The sequence below is a fragment of the Pochonia chlamydosporia genome, chromosome 7 (assembly GCF_001653235.2).
Source record: "Pochonia chlamydosporia 170 chromosome 7, whole genome shotgun sequence".
Lineage (NCBI taxonomy): Eukaryota > Fungi > Ascomycota > Sordariomycetes > Hypocreales > Clavicipitaceae > Pochonia > Pochonia chlamydosporia.
The window spans coordinates 810,403-837,707 of record NC_035796.1 but is presented as its reverse complement, the minus strand read 5'-3'; the positions used below and the strand labels follow the sequence as shown (position 1 = coordinate 837,707).

The 27,305-nt window shown below is 49.3% G+C and overlaps 11 protein-coding genes across 11 annotated transcripts; 4 read left to right on the top strand and 7 right to left on the bottom strand.

The window, feature by feature from the left end:
• Positions 1-814: 814 nt before the first annotated feature.
• VFPPC_07142 (hypothetical protein) lies at positions 815-1,327 on the top strand (the record flags this gene model as incomplete). Its single annotated transcript, XM_018286053.1, has 1 exon — positions 815-1,327. One exon carries the CDS (start codon positions 815-817, stop codon positions 1,325-1,327), a length of 513 nt encoding a protein of 170 aa, XP_018139908.1.
• A 1,125-nt stretch (positions 1,328-2,452) lies between these two features.
• Positions 2,453-3,313, top strand: VFPPC_07141 (allergen Asp F4-like protein; the record flags this gene model as incomplete). Its single annotated transcript, XM_018286052.1, has 1 exon — positions 2,453-3,313. One exon carries the CDS (start codon positions 2,453-2,455, stop codon positions 3,311-3,313), a length of 861 nt encoding a protein of 286 aa, XP_018139909.1.
• A 934-nt stretch (positions 3,314-4,247) lies between these two features.
• Positions 4,248-4,493, bottom strand: VFPPC_16624 (hypothetical protein; the record flags this gene model as incomplete). Its single annotated transcript, XM_018294377.1, has 1 exon — positions 4,248-4,493. The coding sequence occupies one exon, from the start codon at positions 4,491-4,493 to the stop codon at positions 4,248-4,250; it is 246 nt and encodes an 81-aa protein (XP_018139910.1).
• A 2,122-nt stretch (positions 4,494-6,615) lies between these two features.
• VFPPC_07140 (hypothetical protein) lies at positions 6,616-7,062 on the bottom strand (the record flags this gene model as incomplete). The annotated part of the gene is made up of 1 exon (XM_018286051.1): positions 6,616-7,062. The coding sequence occupies one exon, from the start codon at positions 7,060-7,062 to the stop codon at positions 6,616-6,618; it is 447 nt and encodes a 148-aa protein (XP_018139911.1).
• A 1,550-nt stretch (positions 7,063-8,612) lies between these two features.
• Positions 8,613-9,069, bottom strand: VFPPC_16625 (hypothetical protein; the record flags this gene model as incomplete). Its single annotated transcript, XM_018294378.1, has 2 exons — positions 8,613-8,741; positions 8,818-9,069. The coding sequence occupies 2 exons, from the start codon at positions 9,067-9,069 to the stop codon at positions 8,613-8,615; spliced, it is 381 nt and encodes a 126-aa protein (XP_018139912.1).
• A 905-nt stretch (positions 9,070-9,974) lies between these two features.
• Positions 9,975-12,381, bottom strand: VFPPC_07138 (N-terminal binuclear Zn cluster-containing/DNA binding domain-containing protein; the record flags this gene model as incomplete). Its single annotated transcript, XM_018286050.1, has 2 exons — positions 9,975-11,696; positions 11,767-12,381. 2 exons carry the CDS (start codon positions 12,379-12,381, stop codon positions 9,975-9,977), a joined length of 2,337 nt encoding a protein of 778 aa, XP_018139913.1.
• A 593-nt stretch (positions 12,382-12,974) lies between these two features.
• On the top strand, positions 12,975-14,353 carry VFPPC_07137 (monocarboxylate permease-like protein; the record flags this gene model as incomplete). Its single annotated transcript, XM_018286049.1, has 2 exons — positions 12,975-13,322; positions 13,394-14,353. The coding sequence occupies 2 exons, from the start codon at positions 12,975-12,977 to the stop codon at positions 14,351-14,353; spliced, it is 1,308 nt and encodes a 435-aa protein (XP_018139914.1).
• A 506-nt stretch (positions 14,354-14,859) lies between these two features.
• On the bottom strand, positions 14,860-16,334 carry VFPPC_07136 (2-oxoacid dehydrogenases acyltransferase; the record flags this gene model as incomplete). Its single annotated transcript, XM_018286048.1, has 2 exons — positions 14,860-15,918; positions 16,017-16,334. 2 exons carry the CDS (start codon positions 16,332-16,334, stop codon positions 14,860-14,862), a joined length of 1,377 nt encoding a protein of 458 aa, XP_018139915.1.
• Positions 16,335-18,865: 2,531 nt separating this feature from the next.
• VFPPC_07135 (guanyl-nucleotide exchange factor (Sec7)) lies at positions 18,866-24,495 on the top strand (the record flags this gene model as incomplete). The annotated part of the gene is made up of 2 exons (XM_022428546.1): positions 18,866-20,134; positions 20,203-24,495. 2 exons carry the CDS (start codon positions 18,866-18,868, stop codon positions 24,493-24,495), a joined length of 5,562 nt encoding a protein of 1,853 aa, XP_022284168.1.
• A 137-nt stretch (positions 24,496-24,632) lies between these two features.
• Positions 24,633-25,543, bottom strand: VFPPC_07134 (short chain dehydrogenase; the record flags this gene model as incomplete). Its single annotated transcript, XM_018286046.1, has 3 exons — positions 24,633-24,923; positions 24,994-25,205; positions 25,294-25,543. 3 exons carry the CDS (start codon positions 25,541-25,543, stop codon positions 24,633-24,635), a joined length of 753 nt encoding a protein of 250 aa, XP_018139917.1.
• Positions 25,544-26,125: 582 nt separating this feature from the next.
• Positions 26,126-27,291, bottom strand: VFPPC_07133 (hypothetical protein; the record flags this gene model as incomplete). The annotated part of the gene is made up of 2 exons (XM_018286045.1): positions 26,126-27,090; positions 27,171-27,291. 2 exons carry the CDS (start codon positions 27,289-27,291, stop codon positions 26,126-26,128), a joined length of 1,086 nt encoding a protein of 361 aa, XP_018139918.1.
• Between the last annotated feature and the right edge of the window lie 14 nt (positions 27,292-27,305).

Sequence of the window (27,305 nt, the reverse complement as noted above, 5' to 3'; positions counted from 1 at the left end):
TACCTGCCGACTCAACTTTTCTTGAGGCTGGTACTTGCTCAATCTGGTTGGAAATGGCAGTCGAGTTCCGCCCGTTGACCGCCATGCACTCAGCCACGTGCAACTAGACTAGACACGGAAGACTGAAGAAAACTCAATTGCTACTTGACCAGACTTCACATGCATGCTCCGTCACGTCACCCGAAATACTGTACGCCCAGTTGTAGATAATGGTGAGCCTTGATTGAGGGTCGCTATTTTTCCACATGCCTTTTTCATGCTGCGACGGCCCAAGCAAACATTTGAACAAATACACCCCGGCCCGACTGCCACCAAGGAACACGTGTGGATCACACAATGGCGATCGGGTTTGCTTCTTGTCCAACAACTCAGAATGTCCGGTGGGCCGGACCAGGGTCAGCCTGGCTCTGTAAGACCTGAAGGGAAACATTTTTCTCTGATCCATAGGGGAGGAAAAATAAATTGCCTGGCGACATTGAACACTGGGACAGTTGTTACAGGTGAATGACGGTGAGGACAGAAAGCGCTCACACCAACTTGACTTGCTCTGCTGAGTTTTTCACAGGGCTTGCAGCGCCAAACGGTCAACGGCCACACTGGTTGGGGCCACTGAGGCGTCTGGTCTTGTGGGCCACCACCAACCATTCAATGACATTTGATCGTGATGCTCGTGGATAGGGGCTCGACTTCATCGCCATGCAAGCCGCCTTCCAAGCCAGCTGCGTGGCACCAACCGATCCACATCAACTTGTCAGAACAGTTGGCAAAAGCAGTTTGTCACCCAAGTCACCCTAGCTGCCAGGCTTCTCCCACCATGCACCAGGCACCAGGCATCAAGCATCAGGTATCGATTCTGTTCTTCCAGGAGGTGGCAGTGGGTGTTCCTGTGGAGGGTTATGGAGACACCGTTGACTCTCAAACAAGAAATTTCTTCGTTTCCCTCAAGCGCAGAAGCCACGCCGGCGCATCTTGCAACCCACGATACATGGTTCGCACGCTGCAATATACTTCCCACGCCTTGGTCGTGACTTGCTGTGGACCAGTCGAGGGACATCAAGGCCAAGATGGCGGTACTCAATGCGATCTTGATGAGTACTATGTCTGCGACGTGGCAGGCGGCATGAACCTGGTGCCAAACACTTCAATATGTGACGTTCTGTTGACGAAGTTTGCCGAACCCGATGCTTCATCAAGCGGCAAGGCATCATCACCGATCGAAACAGAAGACAGCCTCTTCAGAATAAAGCTATCATGCGGCAGTGGTGAATCTGAATTGCCGCTGAAGAACGTTACCCCATCGCCAGCTCCAGTACGGAGCGCGGAGTAGAGGAGCAATAAGATTTTGGTGCCAATACGGAGGAGATGAGCACGGAAAGACCCCAGCGTGATCAAGATTAAACACACACTTTAATCTGCATTGCCCCTGTCAAACAAGGAGGATTGGCCATCGTGCTACGGAGAACAGCAAATTTGGTCATGTCAGCCATTTTGGCTTTGTACGACGTGGCTACCAGGGAACGCAATCAACCTCACGCATGTAGTCCGCGCAAAGGCAGATTTGGTCCTTTCCCTTTGCTTCAATCTCAAGGTTTGTTATTTGTTGCTCTTGAGGAATGTGACTTGGGATGGAAACAAAGGAGCGCAAAACACGGCCTCAGCCATGAGTGCCATGTCGCAGCCTTGGTGCATTAGCTGTCAGAGGTACACACTGCAACGCGTTGATCACCCTCCAGGTATTGGGCAACCTGAGATGGTGTACACCTTCATGTACCCATGTACACGAGCAGGTACGAGTCGGAATTGGCCAATCAGCGCTAGCACGTACCTGGTGCCCAAAGATGCGACTGAGCTTAGCTCAACACTCTATACCGTATTGGGACATGGTCCGGCAGCAGGCGCCCCACAGTAACCCCGTTGCTGCAGCCCCAGCGCAGGTCCAGATACCACCCCCCTGTCCAGGACATATCCACTCCTTCCAGTCTCCAAGGCTCTGGGGCGTGCAGACATACCTGGTATGGTGCCCAGCGAGCCCATCCATGTCCAGTCTTGCTCTGATGAACGGCTGTTCTTGGGAGTCCCAGTCTGGTAGGACGTTCCCCTGCCGGCCTTAATAATGCTCATTTCCCTTCCACGCTCCCTTTTAAGCCCTCTTCCCCTTGCCTCGATTCTATCCTCACGAAAACCCTCCAGCCCTCCTTTGCCTTTCAAGTCATTCCTTAACAACCAGCGCTCCAGCCATCGCCGGCCTACACTCACTTCGAAATCTCGTTCTCTTCGGCTCCGTACCTATACAGAGAACTATCACACTCCTTCAACAAAACACTGCCGGCTTATTTGGTTGCATCCGACCCTGATATTCTGTGAATATCGTCCTAGGCAAAACGAGAACGATTGACTCGGACTCAACAACACATCTCAATTCTTAACATCGAAGGCATAGACAAAAGCAACAATGAAGGTCTCAACGACAACCATCGCCCTGGCTGCTGCCCTTGGCGTCGCCGCCCACCCCAGTGGTTTTGCCCACAGAAACATCCATCGTCACATTGAGAAGCGTCTGGATTTCGTCATGAACACCAAGCCCGAAGCGCCAGTCGACATCAAGGCCGCTGCCGTCCCATCCCCGACCACTGCCGCTCCTCCCCCTCCTGCCACCACCAAGGCCACCCCGCCTACCACCAAGGGGTCTGGATCTGGTGGCAAGAAGCAGTTCTGCGACGGTGTCTCGAAGCGTGCTACTGCTGCAGATATTGCTTTCAAGGGCAATGTCGGCGCTCCTGGAAAATATGGCTGCAACCTGATGATGGTCGACAATGCCGCTGACTACGACTACACCGCCACATTCGAGAACAACTCTGGTGTGGATCAGAAGTGCGTCGCGTGGCTCAAGATTGGCCCCAACGATGGCATCAACGGGTTCTTCAGTGGCAACGAAGCTCTGCAGTTTGATCTCCCTGCAGGCGGCAAGAAGGTTATGGCTGCTGAGGCCAACTCACAGGGTGGTGCCACCTGCGGTGCCGGGAAGGTTCCTACCAGCAACATCGGCCTCTTTACCGGTACTTGGCTCGAATTCGACTTTGCCAACAAGGACAACAAGGGTTACTCTGGCGCCGATGCCTCTTGCCTCACTGCTGCAGACACCAATAACCCCATCCCTGCTCTCAAGGTTTGTGGTGGACCTGACAACGTGTGCTCTACTATCTTCGCTGGTGGAGAAGGTAAAAACGCCTACACGAAAGGTACAAACGCTTTGGACGGAATCGGCCTGAACCTCAACCCCGGGCCAGTTGCTCTCAAGGTCACTGTTGGTTAAACGGGTTTCTCAACGATAATCGCCAGAGCGCAGAGTGAGGGATCGTTGCACTCGAACTAGTGGTTTGGCAACAGCTTGTCTACACTCTGGTATTTGTCGATGGATAGGTGACTAATTTGGGTGTTTTTTGGTGCGCGGATATTTGGTCGTTTTGGGATATTTACCTCATTTTCCGGGGGCTGCATTGACACTCTCGACGAGTATGTATGAGATTGATAGTACTCATCATGCTGATTCCTGTGTTACATATTTCACTTTGATACATATTTTTTTCCACCAATGGTATGGTTTCTACAGTTATATTGTCAGGACCGTGAACCCTCAACATGACTTTGCGTGCATTGGGTGTTCCATTTTGCACCTGCTTTGTACTGTGTGTTTAGTGTGTAATGATGTGCCTCGACTCCTTTGGCCTGTCGGCTCTGTAGGCCGCAGAGAAACTTGAAACTTGACGAGTTCGGCGGAAAAGTCTGAACTGTACATCGTCGCTGCGCTTTGCTCCCTTTGGGTATTCTATCCATATCTCATTTAGGCCGTCTGAAAATGATAGGTTGCTCACTGAACGTAATCGACCTTTCCAAGTGGTTCTCGGAATTCTACACCCATCACATGGAATCAATTTTGCCGATACACACACATCACTACACTAACAACCGTTTTTCCTCTGGCCGAATGAGAAATTCTCGCAATGTCCACAATTCTGATTGTCACCACATGTACAGAGTATGTGCTCAAAAGCTGTGTTTCGCCAACGGATTCCCTGGCCTGAGTCATGCGCTTTGTAGGGTAACAGGAGCAGCCATTCGGAGCAGACCCATTGGTGTTTGGCAAGGTCGACTCTTGCAATCGCGCAATCGCATTGGAGTTTGACTGGCCGGGTGGGGCGATGGTTGAGAATTATCCATTGACACACATTAGCGCAACGCAAATGTCTTCAATGTTGGGTTGGGTCCGCGCTGTAAAAAGTGCCGAGAACATGAAAATGCCTCTCTAGTTTGTCCCGTGCGATGGACGGACAGCATGCCGTCGGAGAGAAAGATGCCTGGCTGCATTCAGATGACGGGCTTGGGTGGTGCAGTGTGGGCTCATGATAGACTGGGTACGTGTACTGTGCACCCTTGGTGGCGTCTGGCTCTTGCACGCACCTTTTTGCTAGTACTCGTCTTGGAAGGAGTGACATTTCAATTAGGTTGTGGGCCTTTTAGAAATTCTCAGGTTTTTGAACATCACGCTTGGGCTTTTCACTGGTATACTAGAGGGTCATGGAATGGCGTGAAAGTTCCTGGCCGAGGTTGACTTTGTTGTTGCGTGGCGTCTGCCTTCATGGGGAAGTCAGGAACACTGCTTATTTTCACCAACTAGGGAACTTCACCGAGGCACTGTATGTACACTGTAATTTGGACCACTTGAGACATTTGCAGTTGGGGGCAAACGTGTTGGCGCAGAACTGTCAATGGCGGCGTGTTGCTCCGTCCGTTGTCGGGCATCAGTTTTTGTGGGTTTTGATAGAGTTGTTGTTACTGACACGTTAGTGTACAGAACAGTGCTTGAGCGAACTTGAGTATTGATACATCATTCCTTGGCTTGGTGCACCGGGCGCAAACTACCAAGGGCTAAGGAATCCAGAACCGCGCTGTGTAGCAAAGTACAACGTAGAATACCTGCCTAACTGTGAGCTAAGTGGTAGCTTGTAAGTGGTCAATGCAGTGCCCCATCTGACAGCAAAGGGTTTGATGTCGGGTTGTTAGACGGATAAAAATTGGCGTTGGCACATTGTGCCCTGATCGTTATCGATGAGATTGACTTTGTGACACCGTTGATGCGTGGCGTGAGCTTGAGCTTGAGCTTGATTTTGACTTTGGCTTTTACGGAGTACATTCACGCCAGACCAGACTCTCCAAGGCGGGAGCTTGGGGATAAGGTTTCGGGAGTATGGATATGCTAGTGTGACCGTTTAAACTCTCACGAACAGTACGAAATTTGCTGCCAGAGGTGACACAAATTCTATCAATCAGCGAGGGACATAGAGAGACGGGACAAAAAATAAAAAGAAGGTAGAGGGAAGAAGACGAGGGAGAAGAGCAATAGTCTCTGCTTTCTTGTACATTATGAGAGTTGTAGAATTAAAACGCATTGGCAGACTTGTTCCAAGGCATAGGTTTTGAGAACTCAAGCTTACAATGCTAGGTTCAACGTTCTACTTGAGCCCGGTTGTTTTTATATTTGGCAGGCTCTGTTGCTGGGCTGTACCATGAATCTGCTTGATGCGGTCCTGGATGAGCTCTCATCAGGACTCCGAAGTATGAGCGGTGAAGGATTTTCTTGAGGTGCAGAGTAGATTTGATACGCCATTTACTTTGCAAAGCCTTGAGGGTTGGACGATTCTATTGGTCTGAGCTTTGTGCAAAAGCCTGAGCTGGGCTGTTACTATAACATTGGTGACATACACTACCAGGTACGGGATTTGTATGTCCCAGATCTCACTTCGCAGTCACCAGCACCGCAAACATGAACTGCCTCACAAAAATCACCATGTGTGCTAGTTACTTAGGCGTCTGTGTAAGGTATGAATGTTGGGGACTTATGATCATATTCGGCCAATATACCGCACAACTTGAACCACTAAGACCCCGACGACAGAGGGATGTTACGAAACGTTGAGCAAACATCTATGGTAGCACTTTATCTTGGAGATGAGAAACGAAGGAGTGCAGTGAAGGCATGATTGGAAGAATTAGGATTATTGCGTGGCCAACTGTATGCCATCATGAATTACACCAATCATTGTTGTCCCTTGGCTCTGGAAAGATACTGTAAATTTGTTCAGATACTGTCTTGAGTACGCGGATAAGAGCATTCCAGAATCGCGGAACCACATTTCGGACGCTGAATTGGTCTGTTTTAAGCATTTTTCCAGAATGGACAGTGGAGATGCTATCTTAGTTGCTCAATTAAGAGCATATTTTTCTGGAACCGCCACCGCCGACACTAGATCTGGCCGCAGTAAACGACAACGATTATCGAAAATGTTACATGGATTGCAAGTAAACGACAAGCGAGACATGATTTATACTTCTTTTTTTTGCACATCGTTTACACAGGCTAGAAATGAAAACTAGTGCGACAACCAGTCTTATTATTACACTTTATGAGTCAAACAACGAAGTGAGTTGTAATATTATTCGAGCATTCTGTTGGAGTTACGCCGCCTAAGCCTTCTTACAAGCATTTGACCATGTATCATCTGGGAATCCACCATAATTTACTCCCCGTTATCGTCCTGATAGAGTCCCCCCTGATGTTTAAACAGCCTTTGGAGTGGGAGTAGATACCGGCAACTTGGAAACTGCAGATGCCGGAGTTGCCGTAGCGATACTTGTTGTAGTTGCACACCTGAGGACGGTCGTTGTGCTCGGCACCGCGACTGTGGTGGTGTCATTGAAGATGACGACGGGAGGGACACCAAGATTCAAGTACGTCCTTGCGATGGCAGTGCAAAGGCCGCAATCCACGTGTGCCGTGGCAGTAGTAGTCGTGGTCCAAATGGTCCTCGTGGGACCCCAGGTCCAAGCTGGTAGAATAGGGATGACCGTTGTACACCCTGGTGTCTTAGCAGCGGTTGATTTCTGGAAGACATCGCGAACTTCAGTGTCTTCAAGGTCTTCAGCGTTGTCTACCCGAGGAACTGGGTTGGCCATTGTCGAAGTGGCCAAGGCCAAGGCGAGTACAACAAGCTGACGGGCGTACATGATGAGATGTTGATCGGAAGACGAGGCGGATGAAGAGGCTATCGAAATGAACAACACCGATAAGCAGAAAAGTACTTTTGTTGATGTCGAGTGATGAGCAGAAACTCGATGAGGCAGATGGTGGAATTTATACCAGGATTAAAGGCATAAAAAAGGCGACGGAGGGTAAAAAGCTGCAAATTTTTCAGATGGAAACCATCGGAAGGAGACTTTCAAAACTTAGTAGACGAAGAAAGCTACTAGGAGCACCAATAGTCGGTTTTGCGCGGCTCGACATGGGATGAGGCTGTCGTGTGCGCAAAATGGCTCGATGTTGACAAACTTTAGGACAAGGCGTAGTAGGATGTCTGACTGCCTGACATAGGAGAAGAATTTTCGACCCAGAAGCTGCAAATGGAGCCCCAAATGGGAATCGTATGTCCAAATGGCAAGGATCTTATGCAAAGCCAGGTGCGAGCCGCAACGATTAGAGGCGAAGACTGCAGTCGAGACGGAAGACGGCACGGAGCTCGATTGCGCTCATTCTTGCATCAAACTCTGAGGTACGGAGTAGACGGCCGATATTTGATGGCCAATTTGTACCTTACTGACTGGTACTTTTTTTTCTGCGTCCTCCAACCTTGCTCGCAGCTTGAGACTAGAATGTCAAGTCGGAAAATGCTGCCAGGTCAGATGTGAGACATGGTGGTTTATTTTGGCTGGGCGAAGCAAACCATTGATTGATGGCACATGTCCGGCCACATACCGATCGATGCACACAGGCACACAGGGTGACACTGAAATGGATCGTCGGAATTCATCAAGCTGGCTGGGCTTGCTTGTCAGATTGCGAATTGGGACTGACGTGCATTTGCATTTGCCATTGCCTTCAATGTTTGGCTTTTGCACTCGCAGGGCGGCATAGCCAGCCACACCTGCTGATCGTGCATTTGTCTCGATCCATCAGAGTTTTTGAATGCAGGCAATTTATTACTGGAAGTAGGAACAAAAGATCCGTAAGCTGGACTGGTCCAGTCAGCAGTCTAGAACGAGAACAAGAATAATACGAGGTTTCCTGGAAACGAAATGTTGCAATATTGGAAAGAATGGCGTTTTCTGCCGCATCTGTGCATGAACCTAATATGCTGGTAATTGCAATGTATTTTCCAATAGTCTTTAAGTCTCTCCAAGAAGCACGACGTAATGTTTGTTAGATTGCATCAACATTGGCGTAGGTGTGTAGCCAAGATGAATACGACAACAAATGGTGTGGCACATATCCAACTTAAACCCGAAGGGAAAACAACCCAAATTTCATACTATAGACGGTTCGAAATTATTGCCTAATGGGAGGGAAAAGTCAATTGACAACAAAAAGCCAATCTTTTCAACATGTACGGACATCTCTGAGATCAATACGAAGTAGTACTCCGTACACGTAAGTTAAAACGTAGCTGAATTCGTCCACACAAGATCCATATGTCCACGTCGGGTACTGCCCCAGTCAGCTCCTCATGAGCTCTTGATTCCAATTCTGTCGCCATACTTTAGCCCTCTCTCCGTCGATGCCATCATTTATCATGGCTAAATAGCAGTCGTTCGTGTTCTTCGTATACTGTGCCTCCTCCTCCTCCTTCTTCTTCCTCCTCTGCGCTAGGCATTCTAGCCCTTCGTAGATTGAGCGCAAACTGTTCGATGAGCTGTGTACGGTGAGCTTTCCGTCGCTGTTGCTGTAATGATATTGGCCGGACAATGCACAATTGGTTCATAACGGACCTGCACGTATCTGCATCCATGACAGTCAATGGCATGGTTCATTGTGACTGTGGAGCTGTAGATCCGCTCGGTTCCGTCAAAAGAGCACTGAGGCCAGAATGGCGGCGTTGGGAGAGGCGAAGCTGTTATTGTCATGGTCGTCGTGCAATCTGATGCTGATGCTGATGCTGCTGCTGGTGTTGGCGGTACTCGGCCGAGCGTGCTCATGGCAAAAGCTAGAGAGGCCAGGACAATTCTGATGATGCGCGGCATTGTGGGCAATTGGATATACTGCAATGCAATAGTACCAAATCTCTGTCTGATTATGTTCGTGCCCAGTTGCTTGATTGTAGCCGGCAGACGTGAAGGAACATTGAAGTTTTGAATAAAAGGTTAGCTGGCCAAAGCTTGGAGCATTGCACTTAAGTACGGGCCATCCGATGTCCTTCCCTCAAAGCGGGAGAGACATACTATTTTCGTTAAAGCAGGTGCAACACAAAGTTCAAATGTTGTCAACTGGTCTGATGCTTTTGTCGTCTGGTGGATGCTTGTCTCTCCAAGGGGTCTGGTCAGGTTGTGGCAGATTCCCAACCAACTGCCAAGGTACCAAGGTACTCGAGTCTGGGAGACTGACTTTCTCCCTTCAATCTTCTTCACACCATACTCGTGTTATTTGCTATTCCATGTCTCAGCACACCAACACAAAATGAATCCAGTCCTTGAAAGCTCTGCTCCATGCAATATGCAGGGATCTGGATAATAACTTAGACACGGCCCGGAAGAGGCGGCAATTTGATGCAATGTCAACAAACCTGCACCATGCAACGCTCCCAATGGGTCAAGATGGCCCGATGGCCCGATTGCCGATGAGAAGCGATTCGATTCGATTTCAACAGCGCCAGTAATATGATACAGGCATCATATAGTGAGTTGCGTTGAGTCTATCCCACAAGTACAAAGACAAAAAGAAACGCAAATCGAATACAACCTCGGACCTCAAGTCCACCCCCGTCCTAACGCCCATCTTTATTCACGCCAATAGCTAATACTTATGTAATTCAGAGCCAGAGCAATATCTCAAACGGCTGCCGAGCTCTATTGAATCCTTCCTTACGTTATTGAAAACCCCATAGCAATGCAAGCAATGCAATCCTAGTAGTTAGACCCGCCAGCTAAGGCTAGAAGTGTCCAGGAAGACTCTGCTCCAGCCCGCCAAATGTATTCTGCGACCATTGCTCCCACGACATGCCGTCCATATCATCCCATGCCCAATCTCCCATCCACTCGAGAGGCGTAGTCGTAACACCGTCCATTTCCGTCGGCTCAGGCGTTGACTCCTCAGATGGCACTCCTTCCCTCTTCGCCACCTCCATGAGAGCAACCAAGCACCGATTCGCCGATTCCGTTGCGGCTCGCAGAATCGCCTTGTCAACCTGCTCTTGCGGCAAGCCCGCGGTGAGGGCGTCAATATGCCCAAGACATGCTGCCACGAAGCAGTGGCCTTTGCCGTTGGTCTCTCCAGCTCGAACCCGCTCCAGAGTCCAAATCTTTGCAGATTCCAGGCACGCCCTCAGGTCAGAGTCTCCGATGGATGGGAGATAACCGAGGCTGACAGACTGGCCTTGTTTCTGATGAATAAGCTCTACCGCGACGAAGAATAGTGATTGCACACCAATGTACCGGAAAAGTCCAGATCCATTGTCAACAATGCGCTTGAAATCCATCTGGCCCTTCGTTCCTGTATTCATACGTTGCCCCGACAAGCCCCAAAGGTTAAGAAGTTTCAGTGCACTGTCTAAGCACATCCTCCTAGAAAAGTAAAATCGATGATCGTTGAAAGATTTCGCAATGGCCGTTTGATGAAGAGCATGGAAAAACCGGTACAGGAACAGTTCCGCTACCGAGACGTGAAAGTAGTTGATTGTTGTACCTCCTGAATTGACGTCCTTGGTATGAAGACAGGATAGCTTGTGCGACAATTCCCGGCAGGCCTTGGTAAGCTCAGAATTCAGCCGCAATATCTCATCGTAGGGACGTGATGCTCGGAAGTCGTTGATGAGTCTGATGAGATTGAGCCGCAGTGGCAGGGACTTGAGTATGGCAAGCTGGACAGAGGACTGGGTTGGTATATCAGAAGGCTGGCCACAAAGAGCCTCGCCATCATTTTCGTCAACTAACTGGTTGTCATTTAAGTTTGCTGGAGGCTCGGTATCGTAGTCTGTGTTTTGAAGCAACGGCGAGCCGCCAGCCTCGAAAGCACACTGTAAGTTTAACTCGAGGATTGTTGCCCATAGGCGACGCCGAATCTCAGCCCTATACATTGTCATTTTCCCAAGGCGTTTCGGATCGCGATGGAGTCCCATGTACATGGCCATTCTGACTAGGCTGCCCATTGTCACCCAAGTGAGGTCTTGGCCAACGCCGCAGCAGGATTTGGCCATCACTAAGAGACACAATATTTGTATGCCTGTAATAGTCATCTTGCTCTTTTCCGGGGGTAGCATCAGCCATAGCTGCGCTTCGTAGACCCAGTGCATTGCCATGGCCCTCATGGAAAAGATTTCGTCGTGGATCGTGGCTCCCAGAGCCATACAGAGCTGAAGTTGAATGACAAAGGACATATTTGCAGCACTGGGATTTTGCCAATACCTCTCATAGTCGAGGCGGAATGTTGGTATATGGAGAATCCGCATGACACCCTCAAAAGTGCGCAGGTAATTGTCGACTAGTTGATCTGCCAGCTCCCTCAATGGAATTGAGCTGCCAAGCTTTTCAGAAGACAAGGGCCGCTGCCGGTTCTTCTTGATTTTGCGCCCCAAGGTCTTGCACTTGACCAATGCGTGATATACATCGTCTTTCTCTGCTTCAGCACGCCCAAGTAAGGCGAACTCTGTAGGAAGCTTTTACTTTGCGATTAGCACCAGCAAGAACAAAGGACATCAAAACGGCAAGGGAAACATGACGGCATACCAAATCAGTCACATTTATCCAATGACTGTTTCCAAAGTATCTTGTTTTGGAAATGGTTCCGGCCAAGGGGGCCACGGAATCTCCTTTGTTTGTGGCAAACGGATCATTTCCTTTAGGGTCGCTGATATGAACAACACTGGCGAGCTTATCTTCGAGTTCATGGACTCTGGCAACCAACCAATCTACATTGGATGTGTCAGAGGTTGAACCAACATTTGAACTGGGTGCACTTGACGAGTGCTTGGATGTAGGAGGAACGTCTGTGGCGACCGCACTGTTGTCTCCTGTTGCACCTCCTGCGTCTAAAGACGGAGCTGGTCGCACTGGTCGGTGTGATACACCGCTTGTACTGGCGCTCTGCAGTCCGGAAGATGAGTTGCTCTTGTTCTTGGATGCCGGAATATGAGCAGGAGCGTATGTGCAGTTGGGGATGCGTGCTCTGGTACAATGTCCACAAGGAGAATTCCTGTCACACTTTATCTTCCGCCTTCGGCACTGCTCACAGGCCAGCGGAGGGCGCCTGCGTTTCTTTTCAGGCATGCTGGTCGGCAGAAAAGACGCAGCATTGCCTCCGTCGTTGTAGGAGGGTGCTTCGCCTTGACTGGTGTTAGTCATGTCGGACATTTGTCTTGTAGCTGCAGCCGCCCAATCTGACTAGGTACACCAGTGGGGAAATTCAGCATCGGTATATGAAATATCTTCCTCGGTGAATTCAGCAGAGAACAGGGTTTGTTTTGGATCAAGTGTGAATATTTCACGGCGAAAATTAACGTTGGATGCACGTAAGCTGTCTTGTGGATGGGAGACCTTGTGCGGCTGGTGCCGAAATGCCCGAGATTTCTGGCACGCTTATTGGCTGATTGCTGGAATTCACCGAGGCGATGCACTTACACAGCTGCTGAGGCAGACACCACTTGCGAGATTCACCAAATATCATCAATGGTGTTTATTCACTTGTTGGCTTCTCTCAACTCGGCATTTTATCAATCTCCGAATCGCATAGTAGATGATGCTTAATTTATCTGAAGACGTTGATGTTGTCGTGGCCAGCATGACTAGCTATATAAATTGGGCTGCCTCAACAATGAGTTGTTTGAACGGGATGAACTGTGCCTCAAATCCTACTCCAAATCGCATGCTACAGAGTCATTTTGATTTGTTCATGGTTACTATTGCTCCAATATATTCTACCAACGTCTGGCGAAAGAATGGATGCTTCTGCACCCTCAAACTTCTGCGAAACCACCGAGCCACCCAATTCGGAAAAATCCACTAATGGCCCCAATTCGATATTGCAGAAAGCTGAGGATAATGACTTGAGTGACTTCCCAGACGGCGGCACCAGAGCGTGGCTCGTTGCTGCTGGAGCGTCCGGAGCATTCTTCTGCACACTTGGGTACACCAATGTGTTTGGCATATTCCAAGCATACTACATGATCAATCAACTTCCCGATGAAGGAGCCTCTAAGATCGCATGGATCGGCTCGGTTCAAGCCTTCCTCATTTTTGCTACGGGAGCAATTGGGGGTCCGTTATTTGATCGATATGGTGCCTGGGTACGTCCTAGTAGTTTTGTTTTCTTCTTGTCGTGACTGACTTGCGGCTAATGATGACGACCACACCTTAGATATTGCGCCCTGCAGCTCTGTTGTACATTTTTGGTGTAATGATGACGAGTATTTGCAAAAAGTACTGGCAGTTTATGCTCGCTCAAGGAGTACTAACCGGGCTGGCCAATGGCCTAGTCATGTTCCCTGCTTTGGCTGCTGTTCCTCAGTGGTTCGACAAGAATAGAGGTGCTGCAATGGGACTATCCATCGCCGGATCATCACTCGGAGCCGTAGTCTTTCCAATAATGCTGTCTAATCTACTCACCAAGACAGATCTCGGCTTCGGCTGGTCTGTCCGCATCACAGGGTTCGTCATGCTGCCCGTATTGGTGTTCAGTGCCGTGGCTGTTCGATCCAGACTGCCGCCGAGAAAGACGAGATTCTTCTTGTGGTACTCGTTCACAAACACCATGTACGTGTTGCTCGTTGCGGCTATATTCTTTGCCATGATCGGCATGTTCGTGCCTCTCTTTCTGATACCGGCCTACGCCATATCAAAGGGAATGAACGAAACTCTGGCCAACTATCTTGTCGCTGTGGTCAATGGTGCCTCCATTTTCGGCCGAGTCATCCCTGGTGTTTTGGGCGACAAGTTTGGCCGTGTAAACACGCTCATCGGCGCAGCGGCAGCCACCGCCATTCTCATCTTTTGCTGGCCCAGGGTCGAGTCCAACGCTGCCATCATTGTGTTTTCGGCCGTCTTCGGCTTCGCATCTGGCGCCATCATTTCGGGCGGCTCCGTCGCCGTGACCCTATGTGCGGATCATCCAAAGAACATCGGCACATACATGGGTGTTGGCATGGCACTAGCGTCCTTTTCCGCACTCGTGGGGCCGCCAGTCTCTGGAAGCATGGTAGATCGATACAAGGGCTTTCACGAGTTATCATACTTCAGTGGTGCCATGACATTATTCGGTGCCGTGCTAGCGGTTGTGGCAAAGCTTGTGTCTCCCGTAGGTCTCTTTGGAAGAACTTGAGCCACGGGAGAAGAGTCGAGGTTACAAAAGGCAAAAAAAGACGACAGCTGGGAAGTGACCAGTAGTAGTAAACGGTCGTAGACGCATTTAATCTTCAATTGCGCCTCAGTTGGTCATTAGCTTAGGCCATCTTTGGTCCATAAATACAAACCACTCCATTAGTACATAGCATTTATTGCGAAAATCGATTCAATCGAAGTACATTTAAGATAAAATAGATTTCTAGTGTCACGGGAGAGAGAGAATAAAGAGCCAATGTACAAGCAAGACATACTCTCTCAGGCCAGAAACACAGTATTAATCAAGGGTCATTGTACACGGGCACCTCGTCTTGCCATCATCCCATCGACACAGGCAAAGGGTAGTTACATCTCCGTCAATCCTGTACTTGTTCTCGATCCATTTCATTGCGGATCCTCGCCAATTCTATAAGGTATGCTCTCCTTTTTTCCTCTCGTCCATTTGATTTCGGTTTGTCCTCCCTGTTAGGAGTCGCTGACAACCTCTTACAGAAGCAACTCAAGAGGGTTCTCGATGACCTTCTTGACCTCGCGGATCCATTCAGCGCCGACAGCGCCATCAATGACCTTGTGGTCGAAGCTGGCAGTGACGGTGATCTGGTCATCCCATTCAAAGCCGGTGGTGCCATCCTCATTTTCCACAGGAATAGCGACCTTCTTGGTGGTGCCAACTGCAAGAATGGCAGACTGAGGAGGATTGATGACAGCGGTGAAGTGGTCGACAGCAGCATTCATTCCCATGTTGGAAATGGAGATGGTGCCTCCCTGGTACTCCTCGGGCTTGAGCTTGTTATCACGAGCCTTCTTGGCTAGCTCCTTGACCTTTCCGGAGATAGACTCAAGGCCACGAGCGTCAACACCGGTGACAATAGGAGTGATCAAGCCCGTAGGGGTAGAAACGGCAACAGATACGTCAACAGTGTTGAACTGACGAATGGAACCCTCGCGCCAGCTGGAATTGACGGCCGGAACCTTCTTGCTGGCAGCAGCAATAGCCTTGATGAGGAAATCATTGACCGAAAGCTTGTATTTGCCCTCAGCCGAGCTATTCAAAGCCTGTCGGAGTTTGAGCAGCTTGGTGACGGAAAGGGAGCTGGTCACGAAGAAGTGGGGGTTCTTCTGGACAGATTCCTGAAGACGGCTGGCAATGGTCTTGCGCATGTTGCTCAGAGGGATGTCTTCGAATGTGGCACCAGGGGACGCAACGGCAGGGCTGCTGATGACCTTCTTGACGTCTTCCTCGGTGATCTTTCCGCCCTTTCCGGTGCCCTTGAGGCCATCCAGGCTGATACCGTTCTCGCGAGCAAGGCGCTTAGCAGCAGGAGCAACGTTAGGCTCACGGTCAAGGGCTGTCTCCAGCTTTCCTTCGGAAGAGTACTGTTCAGGTTCGGCGGGCGTCGCAGGGGCGGATGATGGAGCTGGTTGTGATTCGGATTTTTCTTCTTGCTTGGGCTGAGGAGCCTGAGCATTGCCACCGGCATCTTCCAGGGTGAACTTCTCGAAAGCTGAGATGTCGGTTCCTTCCTCGACGAGAATGGCAATTGGCTAGATCAAAAGAAAATGTTAGCATCGAATAGAGACACGATGATGCGAAAACGAGGTGCACTCAATGCACGCATTGTTGCAAATTGCCAAGCACTCACGCTGCCGACCGAGACGTCCTTCTCACCAGATTCTTTCAAAATCTTGGCAATTACACCTTCCTCCTGGAATTCAAAGTCCATTTGGGCCTTGTCGGTCTCAATTTCTACCAGAACGTCACCAGGGGCGATGGTGTCGCCAGCCTTCTTTTGCCAAGCACCAATGTTGCCCGCCTGCATGGTAGGAGACAAGGCGGGCATCTTGACGACCTGGTGCTCTGGGAAGGAGGCATAGTACCTCACGACATGAGAGGTGAAGCCGGTGCGCAGTGCATTGTGAGTTGGGGCGAGAACTCGCCTCCTAATGGCGGCACTGAGCATCGTGAGAAAAAATAGCTCGAATGGCTCCGAGGCTAGGAACTTTGGTGCGATGCGAGGAGGGTTCGGACAGTGTTAGCTATGGCCGGCAAGAAGTAGCAAAGAAAGGATGGTCAATTTGGAGCAAATTGAGGCCGAATTGAATAAGAAGAGACAAAGGCTGACGGCCCAAAGATGGGTATGTTGCGGCAGAGCGCGAATTGTTGATGGGGGAGTGTCTCTCAAACCAGACTGAGAAGGCGACGGAGAAACTTTGGGGTTTTTGGTTGGACCAGGCCGTCCAGAATTTTGCGTTGAGCTCCGTCGCTTGCTGGAGCTTTGGGGCCTAAGCCGCTTTCGGAGCAGACACAGGACCCATGGACGGCACACGGCGGGCTGCTGTCAATCTATGGGACATGGAATGGATGGCACTTGAGATTGGACAGCCCAGCCAGAATCCAGTTACAGCGGGACTGGCCTGGGCTGATGGGCAAGGGCACGAACGGATACTGGGTTGGGTGAATTCGGTCAACTGGTGTCTGGTGAAGGGCCTGGTCTGGCTAATTTTAATGAGCTGGTGCTCGCACAAGCGTTGTAGACAAAGCTCCGTGCCAGCACCTCACATCTTTGCAGTCAAGGACAACGTACTACGAGCTATGGAAAAATTGCCTACTCACTGGATGCCTAGGTAGGTAGTTGGATATACCGACAGGCCTAACTGAATCACCAAATGCCCATCATGCTCCAGTCCGGGTCGGTTTGTCTACATGCCTCTGAACTGCACGATAAAAAACCGCCTCTTCTTCGGCCTAATGTTGTGCCTTAGCACACCACCCGATTACCCTGCAGGTGGACGTATGTTGTCTGCCAGTACTACTGTGGGAATTTACCAGTGCAACTACCTTGGCCGAAAAAGCAGGCCAATCGACATCTTTGCTTGGGCAAGCATGCAAAATGCAATGCTATATACCTACTTAGATAGGTAGGTTGTTGTGTGCAATTTTCTGGCAACATCCCGAGGCGGCAATGACTTCAAGGTTCAGCGAGGGTGCAAAGATATTCCTCCTAGTGTTGAGATGTCTGGGGTATGAGACTTTGCTCACTGAACGAACGATCCTGCAAAATCACCATCGATTGATCCCAAATTGACAGAACACAAACACGCCCCTACTATTACTAATCGCCTTTGTGGCCCATGGATATCAATTGATAAAGAGCCAAGTTCGTGCAGTAATGCCGCAGTCGCTTATCAGCTATCCGCCAGGTTGGTATGGCGGAGCATGGATATACAGAATATCCGTATCTGGAAAATGAAGAACTAGAGCCTTGGTAAGTTTGGCTGGGCACCAAATCACTCTCACGGCTTGGTGAAAGGTCATGACGAAGTTATCACTGTAACTGAACTTTTCAGCGTCTCCTGTACCCATTTGGTATGAATACACCCCGACCGTAACATTGAACTCACCGAAAGCTTGGAAGTCAGTCATGCAGACGGCAGTATTGCCATGGTCTGATTGAAAATACCTTCATTATTTGAGGCTGCTATCTGCGTTTTTCCGCCAGGTAGCAAAAGTTTGTGCCTCTCGCCAACATCGACATCAACTTAGAATGCAGTGTACGGCAACTTGTCAGTGTCACTGCCATCGAAGCCCCTGAACAACCCCCTAATCCTACATGTGCCCATGGAGAACTTGCGCCACACAAGAGCTTTGTTGTGATAAGGCGCTCCAGACTGGGCAGCAGCCGTTGAGAATGATACCAGTGGCACACAGGCGCGGCGTGTTCATTTCTCACGAATAAAAAACAAAAAATAAGAGGTTTAACCTAATCCTAGGCCAGTCGTAGCTTGACATTTAAATTGACGTCCTGGCACCAAACTTCTCCTGGCTGTCAAAACACTGTTGGTCAACCACAGCTAACAACAAAGCTTATGGGAGATGTGGCTGGAGCCATTTGATGCCAGAGCTCACCAAACTCTGGCCCAAAGTGTGGCGCACCATCACCACATCCACCATCAATTGATCTTGGAGGGTCCTGCTCCACTTTCAATTTTCTTATTCCACCCAAGCACGTTGTGACTTGTCCGAACTATACGTGTACTCTCTCCCGCGGCTGCGCCATCTACTACTCCATCGCTCAGCAAGCTATTGTCCTTGCTTCAATATATCCAAGCTGCCTTTCTCCCCTCGCAGCAGCCTGTTCTTTCCAGAATTCAGTGCCCCCCAACACGGCTCCCGTGCTCTTACACATTCAAATTCATCCAGTTGACCTTGCCCGGGAACTCTTCTCGTACCCTATTCTTATTTGGGGATACTGGGGCAACGTACAGGACGTCGTCGCATAAACCCGACATTCGACTCCAATATCAGTCTGACAACGCGGTGCTCTCGAGACTCGACCCTTGACGCTGCTACCCGAATACATTACCTCGCTGTCTGATGACCCTTTGATCATTGACGCTGCCCTCAACACCGACAGTCCTTCGCTATTCGTAGCTTCCATCCTCAGCTCCCCTGTGTTTCTCGAATGGCCGCTGGTTCCGCCCGCGCTCCCCGATGAGCTCTCTCAAGTTTGTGGTGTCCTCCTTGGACGCCATTGCGACCTCCAAAGATGCGCAACGCAATAAGCAGCTCGCCGAATCCGCAAAAAAGGCACTGGATGCCATCAAAGAACAAGAGCAGCTTCCAGACCCCGAAATAGTCTTTGCTCCTTTGCAACTGGCCACAAAATCCAACAACTCCCAGTTGACCACAACCGCTCTCGATTGCATAGGCAAACTCATTTCCTATTCGTATTTCTCAATACCAAACAAAGAGGACGATGCGGATGACGAAAATAAAAATAGCGCGGAGCAACTACCGCCCTTGATCGAGCGAGCTATTGATACGATTTGCGACTGTTTTCAGGGCGAGACCACGGCTGTGGAGATTCAGCTGCAGATTGTCAAGTCACTATTGGCAGCCGTTCTTAACGACAAGATTGTTGTGCACGGCGCTGGTCTACTGAAGGCAGTCCGGCAGGTCTACAACGTGTTTCTTTTATCGAGGAGTACTGCAAATCAGCAAGTAGCCCAAGGTACCTTGACGCAGATGGTCGGCACCGTCTTTGAACGTGTCAAGACTAGACTGCACATGAAGGAATCGAGATTGAGCCTGAGTAATCTCAAGCACAGCTCTAGCAATATTACGTTTGATCCCAACGACCCGGCAAACAGCACACATATTGGTACAGACGGGGATGAGTCGCCTGCAGCACAGTCAGACCCAAATACCCCAACACAGTCTAACGGTGGTGCCAAGCTTACGTTAAAGGATCTCGAGCACCGAAAGAGTTTTGATGATTCTACCCTTGGTGATGGGCCAACCATGGTTACGAGGCTGAAGCCGACAGGCAAAGACGATCCATCAAGCCCTGACCCGTCTGGCGCCGATGGGTCGACTCAGGATGACATGGATGCTCTGGATGCCGAGGACGAGGTATATATTCGGGATGCGTACCTTGTATTTCGGTCATTTTGCAACTTGTCAACCAAGGTACTACCCCCTGATCAGCTGTATGATCTTCGTGGACAGCCCATGCGATCAAAGCTTGTTTCTCTGCATCTCATCCACACCCTACTCAACAACAATATTACCGTATTCACATCGCCTTTGTGTACGATCAAAAACTCCAAGAACAATGAGCCAACATCTTTTCTGCAAGCCATCAAATTTTACCTTTGCCTCAGCATTACGCGCAACGGTGCAAGCTCAGTAGACCGCATTTTCGAAGTTTGCTCCGAGATCTTCTGGTTGATGCTCAAGTTCATGAGACCATCATTCAAGGTACATGACACTCTTCAACGACCTGACCAAAAAATTCCAATGTTTCCTCGTTACTGACTCTTTGACAGAAAGAAATTGAGGTGTTTCTTAACGAGATCTATTTGGCCCTCTTATCTCGACGCAACGCTCCCGTGTCTCAAAAGCTCTACTTTGTAACAATACTCAACCGATTGTGTGCAGACCCTAGGGCACTAGTTGAGACGTATCTCAACTATGATTGCGACCAAACCGTGGACAACATCTTTCAAACCATGGTCGAAGATCTCTCCAAATTTGCTACCACACCGCTCACAATTACAACGCTCAATGAGCAGGTATATGAGGAACTGAGAGCCAAGACCCAACCAGCCAGCGAGTGGCAGCTGAAAGGCATCCTTCCGCCCCCATTGACGGTGGCTCAAATTATCCCATCGCAGGAAAATGAGCCAGACTACCCGAAGGAGTATGCTATGAAACGGTTGTCCTTGGAGGCTCTGGTGGAAACCCTCAGATCCCTCGTTAACTGGTCGGCATCAGTACGTTCTGATGGCGGGGATATGCTTCGACCAGATGGAGATACCAAAGCATCCCTTGACGAGTTGCGACCCTCTATTGACCCCACGCTGAGTGATAGCGCATCACGACTCGAGACACCGTTGCCACCATCTACTCCTGTTGTGGACGACGACCCAGATCAGCTTGAGAAAGAGAAAGCACGTAAAACTGCGCTGATGAATGCAATCAGACAGTTTAATTTTAAACCCAAGAAAGGTGTCAAACTTTTGTTACGAGACGGCTTTATCAGCAGCGACAACCCGGCAGATATTGCCGAATTTCTCCTAAAGGAGGATAAGCTTGACAAGGCTCAGATTGGCGAGTATTTAGGAGAAGGTGACCAGCAGAATATTGACATCATGCACGCTTTCGTTGATGCAATGGACTTCACCAAGAAACGCTTCGTCGACGCGCTGCGACAGTTTTTACAATCTTTTCGACTGCCTGGTGAAGCCCAAAAGATTGACCGATTCATGTTAAAGTTCGCCGAACGTTATGTCATGGGAAATCCTAATGCCTTCGCCAATGCGGATACGGCTTATGTTCTTGCCTATTCAGTTATCATGCTGAACACCGACCAACACAGTAGCAAAATTGCCAAACGCATGAGCAAGGAGGAGTTTATAAAAAACAACCGTGGTATTAACGATAATGCCGATCTTCCCGACGAGTATTTGCTGGGGATTTATGATGAGATCGCAAGTAATGAAATTGTGCTCACAAGCGAACGTGAAGCAGCGGCAGCAGCAGGTACACCAGCAGCTAACCCTGCAGGTGGCCTTGCGGCCGGCATTGGCCAGGCCTTCTCCAATGTTGGTCGAGACTTGCAGCGTGAGGCCTATGTCCAACAGTCTGAGGAGATTTCGCTACGCTCAGAGCAGCTGTTCAAGAATCTCTTCAAGAGCCAGCGTCGAAACACCGCGAAGACAGGCCCCAGGTTCATCCCTGCAACATCTTTCAAACATGTTGGATCAATGTTTGATGTAACATGGATGTCCTTTTTCTCGGCGCTATCGAGTCAAATTCAAAAATCCCACAACATTGAGGTCAATAAACTTTGCTTGGAAGGGATGAAACTTGCAACTCGAATCGCATGCCTTTTCGAACTTTCGACGCCGAGAGAAGCATTCATTTCCGCTCTACGGAATACCACAAATCTCAACAACCCCCAGGATATGCAGGCAAAAAATATAGAGGCTCTCAAGGTTATTTTGGACCTTGGGCAGACTGAGGGAAATTTGTTGAGGGAATCATGGAAGGACATCCTCATGTGTATCAGCCAACTTGACCGACTACAACTTATCACCGGAGGTGTCGATGAAAGCACTATTCCTGATGTTTCCCAAGCTCGATTCATACCACCGTCACGGACGGACACGTCGGATTCGCGATCGTCAACTCAGTCAAGACAGCGGCCAAGACAAAGGTCTGGGACGGGCCCAAGAGGGTTTTCTCATGAGATTGCCTTGGAGAGTCGTTCGGACGATTTCATTCGCAGTGTTGATCGAATCTTCACCAACACTGCAAATCTCTCTGGCGATGCTATGGTGCAATTCGCCAAAGCACTTACAGAGGTGAGCTGGGACGAGATCAAGGTGTCCGGCTCCAACGAGTCACCCAGAACATACAGTTTGCAGAAAATCGTGGAAATCAGTTATTACAACATGAACCGTGTTCGATTTGAATGGAGTAATATCTGGGATGTTCTTGGAGAACACTTTAACCAGGTTGGATGCCACAACAATATGAACATTGTTTTCTTTGCTTTGGATTCGCTTCGCCAACTCTCTATGAGATTTATGGAAATTGAGGAACTGGCAGGCTTCAAGTTTCAAAAGGACTTTTTGAAACCATTCGAACATGTGCTTGCCAACTCCCACAACGTCACCGTCAAAGACCTGGTTCTACGGTGCCTCATCCAGATGATCCAAGCGCGAGGGGATAATATTCGATCTGGGTGGAGAACCATGTTTGGGGTGTTTACAGTGGCCGCCAGAGAGCCTCATGAAAGCATCGTGAATCTTGCCTACGAAAATGTCAATCAAGTCTACAAGACTAAGTTTGGCACCGTAATTTCACAAGGAGCTTTCACGGATCTAATTGTGTGCCTCACCGAATTTTCCAAGAACTTGAAGTTCCAGAAGAAAAGCCTGGCTGCATTGGAGCTTTTGAAATCCATCATCCCAGCCATGCTGAGGACACCGGAGTGCCCGCTGTCCCAAAAACACAGTCACGGAAATGGGGGCGTAAATTCCGAAACGTCACACAAGGCGTCAGATGTGCCGAAACGCACGCAGCTGAACACATCAGTCGAGGAGGGCTTCTGGTTTCCGGTCTTGTTTGCATTCCATGATGTGCTCATGACTGGAGAGGATTTGGAAGTCCGCTCAAACGCCCTTGAATACTTCTTCGCTGCCTTGATAAAGTATGGCGGTGATTTCACGCCCGAATTCTGGGATATTTTGTGGCGACAGCAACTGTATCCAATCTTCATGGTCTTGAGATCACGACCGGAAATGACTAATGTGCTCAACCACGAAGAGTTATCTGTTTGGCTTTCTACAACCATGATCCAAGCGCTTCGCAACATGATAACTCTTTTCACGCATTACTTTGAATCTCTCGAGTATATGCTTGATCGTTTCCTGGAGTTGCTGGCGTTGTGTATTTGCCAAGAAAATGACACGATATCTCGCATAGGAAGCAATTGCTTGCAGCAACTCATTTTGAAGAACGTCACCAAGTTTACACAGGAGCATTGGACGAAGATAGTGGGTGCCTTTTGTGAACTCTTTGAGCGTACCACGGCGTACCAGCTGTTCACGGCGACAAGCATGGGTTCCACAGCTGCTTTGTCTCTCCCTTCCAACGGATTTGACTTTTCCGGCAGCCTGAGCCCTGCCGCTGAGACCCCCTCGGTCGATGAGAAGTCGTTAAAGATCAATGGTACAGAAGAGCCTGGTGCTGTTGCCGATGGTGAGCCTATTCCTCGGCAGCCATCGCCTAAACCCCTGGACGATGATATGGAAGCGCCGGGTGGTGTTGCTGGCCAGCTACTGGAAGAATTCAAGCCATCATCAAGCCTACAACAACAACCTGTGGTCGTAACGGCAGCCAGACGACGATTCTTCAATCGCATAATATCTCGCTGTGTTCTACAGCTTCTAATGATTGAGACAGTCAACGAGCTATTCAGCAATGATACTGTATATGCCCACATCCCATCAACTGAGCTGTTGCGCCTGATGGCATTGCTCAAGCGCTCGTTCCAATTTGCCCGTCGCTTTAACGAAGACAAGGAGCTTCGCATGAAGTTGTGGAGAGAAGGATTTATGAAACAACCACCCAATCTACTTAAGCAAGAGAGCGGTTCTGCAGCAACATACGTGTCTATTCTATTCAGAATGTTTGCCGACAACGCGCCCGAGAGATTGGAGAGCCGTCCTGACATTGAGGCTGCCCTCGTACCACTCTGCAAAGACATTATTCAAGGCTATTCTGCTCTGGCGGAAGAGTCACAGCATAGAAACATTATGGCGTGGCGACCGGTCGTCGTTGATGTTCTAGAAGGCTACGCAACATTCCCAGAAGATGCTTTCAAGTCTCATATCCCTGAATTCTACCCCCTAGCTGTTGAACTCCTGACCAAGGACCTGAGCCAGGACCTCCGGGCAGCACTGCTTGTTGTTTTGAGACGTGTAGGCGAGGTTGCCCTCGGTATAGAAGGCATGTCCAAGGCAGGGGAAAAGAGGAGGGAAAGTATCATTAGCGACCGCGCGGACGAAGCCGGAGCTGGTCAAGATGCAGCTGCCATGAAGATGTTGTAAGATATAGTGAGTGAGCCTTGATAGGACGGTAGTGGTATGGCGTTGCGGTGGAAGATAGTATTAAAATATGACTTCCTTCCTGTGTTTTCCTCATACATATATATATGTATATATACACTTGGCTGGACGAAGATGGCCTACCAAGGCGGCATTTGAAAAACACCATTCTCGTATTCCCAAAATGTACCTCCTTCTATCTCGCCTTCTGCAGAATCGAAGAGTCTCAGGACGACTTCCGCACCGTCTGCAGGATCCTTGGTTCCCTTGAAACCGTTGAAGCTAGTTTTGCAATGACCTGGGCTGACTGCCCAAAAAGCTAGTTTCTGGTCCGTTTTGGCCCTTGCATCTTCTGCTGCTTGTAGCTGCAATACAAGCATATTTAAGCCAGCCTTTGCGATGCAGTAGTCTACGACTGAAACGGGTGGTAGCTATTATACATGCGATTAGATGCTTGATGCATATTTGTTGTGCCCAAGATGGTATGGGAGTTGAACGAACCTCTTTCTTGGCGGTTCGACCCATGCTGCCTCGAGTGCTGGATACCATGATGACTCGAGGGTTTGTAGCCTTTCTCAAAAGGGGCTCCATCGCCCTAGTGACAACGATGTTGGAAGTGATTGCGTTGTTGTAGCAGGCATTGGCGGCAGAGCGGACGCAAGTCAGATCGTGTGATGAAGGTCTTTCGAGCTTGATGGCATTGTTGATAAGAACTGGCAGATTGACATGTTAGCAGACATTATCAAATAAAGAGTTATTTTCCATTTCTATTTTCTTGGATTTTTTAATGCACATTCTCACCATCAAGTCTCCCAAACTTTTGTTCGATGCTTTTCACGGCCGCAATGATGGAAGAGTCGCTTTCAATGTCAATTTGGATAGCCTCAACTGCGGCAACTGCACCATCTTTTTGAAGCTGCAGAACAGCCTCTTCTCCGAAAGTCATGTTTCTGCAACCAAGGAGAATGGTAGATTTGGGAAACCGAATACTTATGGACTTTACGATCGCAAATCCGATACCGCGGTTTCCACCAGTCACGAGAATGATCATATTGGGAGGGTTGACAAGTATTACGTATGTGCGAGAAGTATGTAAGAGAGATAGCTGTAGAAAGTAGATAGTACCACTCAGAGTATCTGTGAGCTGGATTCGAGTTTTGGTATGACTTTATATGTGACTGCCGTGCCGGCAATAGGATACGGGTTTATATCACCAAGCCGCACTCCTAAATCCGACACTGCCAAATTTGGTTCTTAGAGTATAGTATTACATGGTATGTCCCGAGTACTCCATGGTTGCCGCGATGATAGAAAAAAAGAATACTCTTTTTAAATATCATAGTATGACACTATTTAGACCGGCAGTGAAGTGCAGCCGATAGTGTTGGTACTCGCTGGTATCGCTGGCATGGGGTCACCATGTGTCTCGTGATGTGATGACCTGTTGAGGAAAATGTGGTTTTGAGAAAACCACACACGTCTACAGCGGTTTACAACGAACGGTGAATGCACAACATCTCCACTAATAATATTTGGCATTGTACGTGTCCCTCTCCTTCTGGGTAGCTACCTCCGGGGCTGCGGACTTGAAGAGTTGCGCTTGTGCGATTGCAGAAAGTTCATCTAGCTTCTTTTACATGAAAAGCCCAGTAATAAACGTGCGTAGTGGCTCGGCTTCTTCTTCGACAGTTCTGTCTGGTAGTGTCTTGAGTGCGGTTTCTAACTCTGCATCGCCCTGAAGTGCGGTCGTCACAAGCTTGCCTATGAATGCATTCATATCGGCGGAACGCCTTGACACTCTCATGACACTGACGAACGTTTCAAAAAAGTCCACAAGGCTGAGGTGCATCAAGACATCCGATTTGTCCACCATCCCAAGAGCTGCCCATTGAAGAAGACCTTGCCCAACTTGATGTTCAACCTCCCCCGACAGTTTGAATAGGTCAGGTGATAGTGTGCAGCTCAATGCGCCAATATTCAGCGTACAGAGACGCGGCAACAGTCTTAGAAGCCGGCCTTGCGAGATCGTGATTTGGTGAGGAGTACGTGGCTGTTCAAGGCTTGGAGACTCGTGAGAGCAGCACTGGTAAATTATGCTGAGGTTGGAACGGCTTTGCAGGATTAGACGCCACAATCTGCCGTGCCCAGGAACATGCCGCCGAACTACTTCATCTCCGTTTACTTGACTGCGCGAAAGGGTGCCAGCGACATCGTTATCGACAACCTCGCAATCAGTCTCCAGCAAGTCGCCCAGTACTCTAGCTGCTTTCCCACCGACGCCGACATCAATGCTGGTTAGCCAGCATTTGATAGTCGCTTCGACGACCTCGGGAAGTGTGCTAAGTATGGAAGCATCTGCAGGTGCTTTAGCAGCTTTGTGGATGATTGCCAGCGCGAGCAAGTTTGCCCCAGGAAGAGGAGAACTCAGTGCTGTCAACAACGAAGGAGGATCGGCGATAGTGAGAGTCCTGGTAAAGGGAAGAGGCGAAAGTAATTTGATTGTCAGTGAGAGTAAAGGTGTCGGATCTTGTGTTGTTTGTTTCAAAATCTCCGTCAGAGGAGGCAGCAACACTGGCAGAAGGGAGGGAATATTATCTTCTAGAAGCCGCTCACCTCGTTAGCACTTGGACATGTACACAACAAAAGCTACCCATGACAATGAGCGTTGGCAAGCATACCGGTGAGTTGAAGTTCGACATCATCTAGAAGCTTCGCGTTGAATGGTAGAGAAGCGTCATCAAGTAATTGCTGCAGATGAGCCTCCAGCTCTGGAAGCCCAGATATATGCATGGTTTCCATGTTGTATTGAGGCA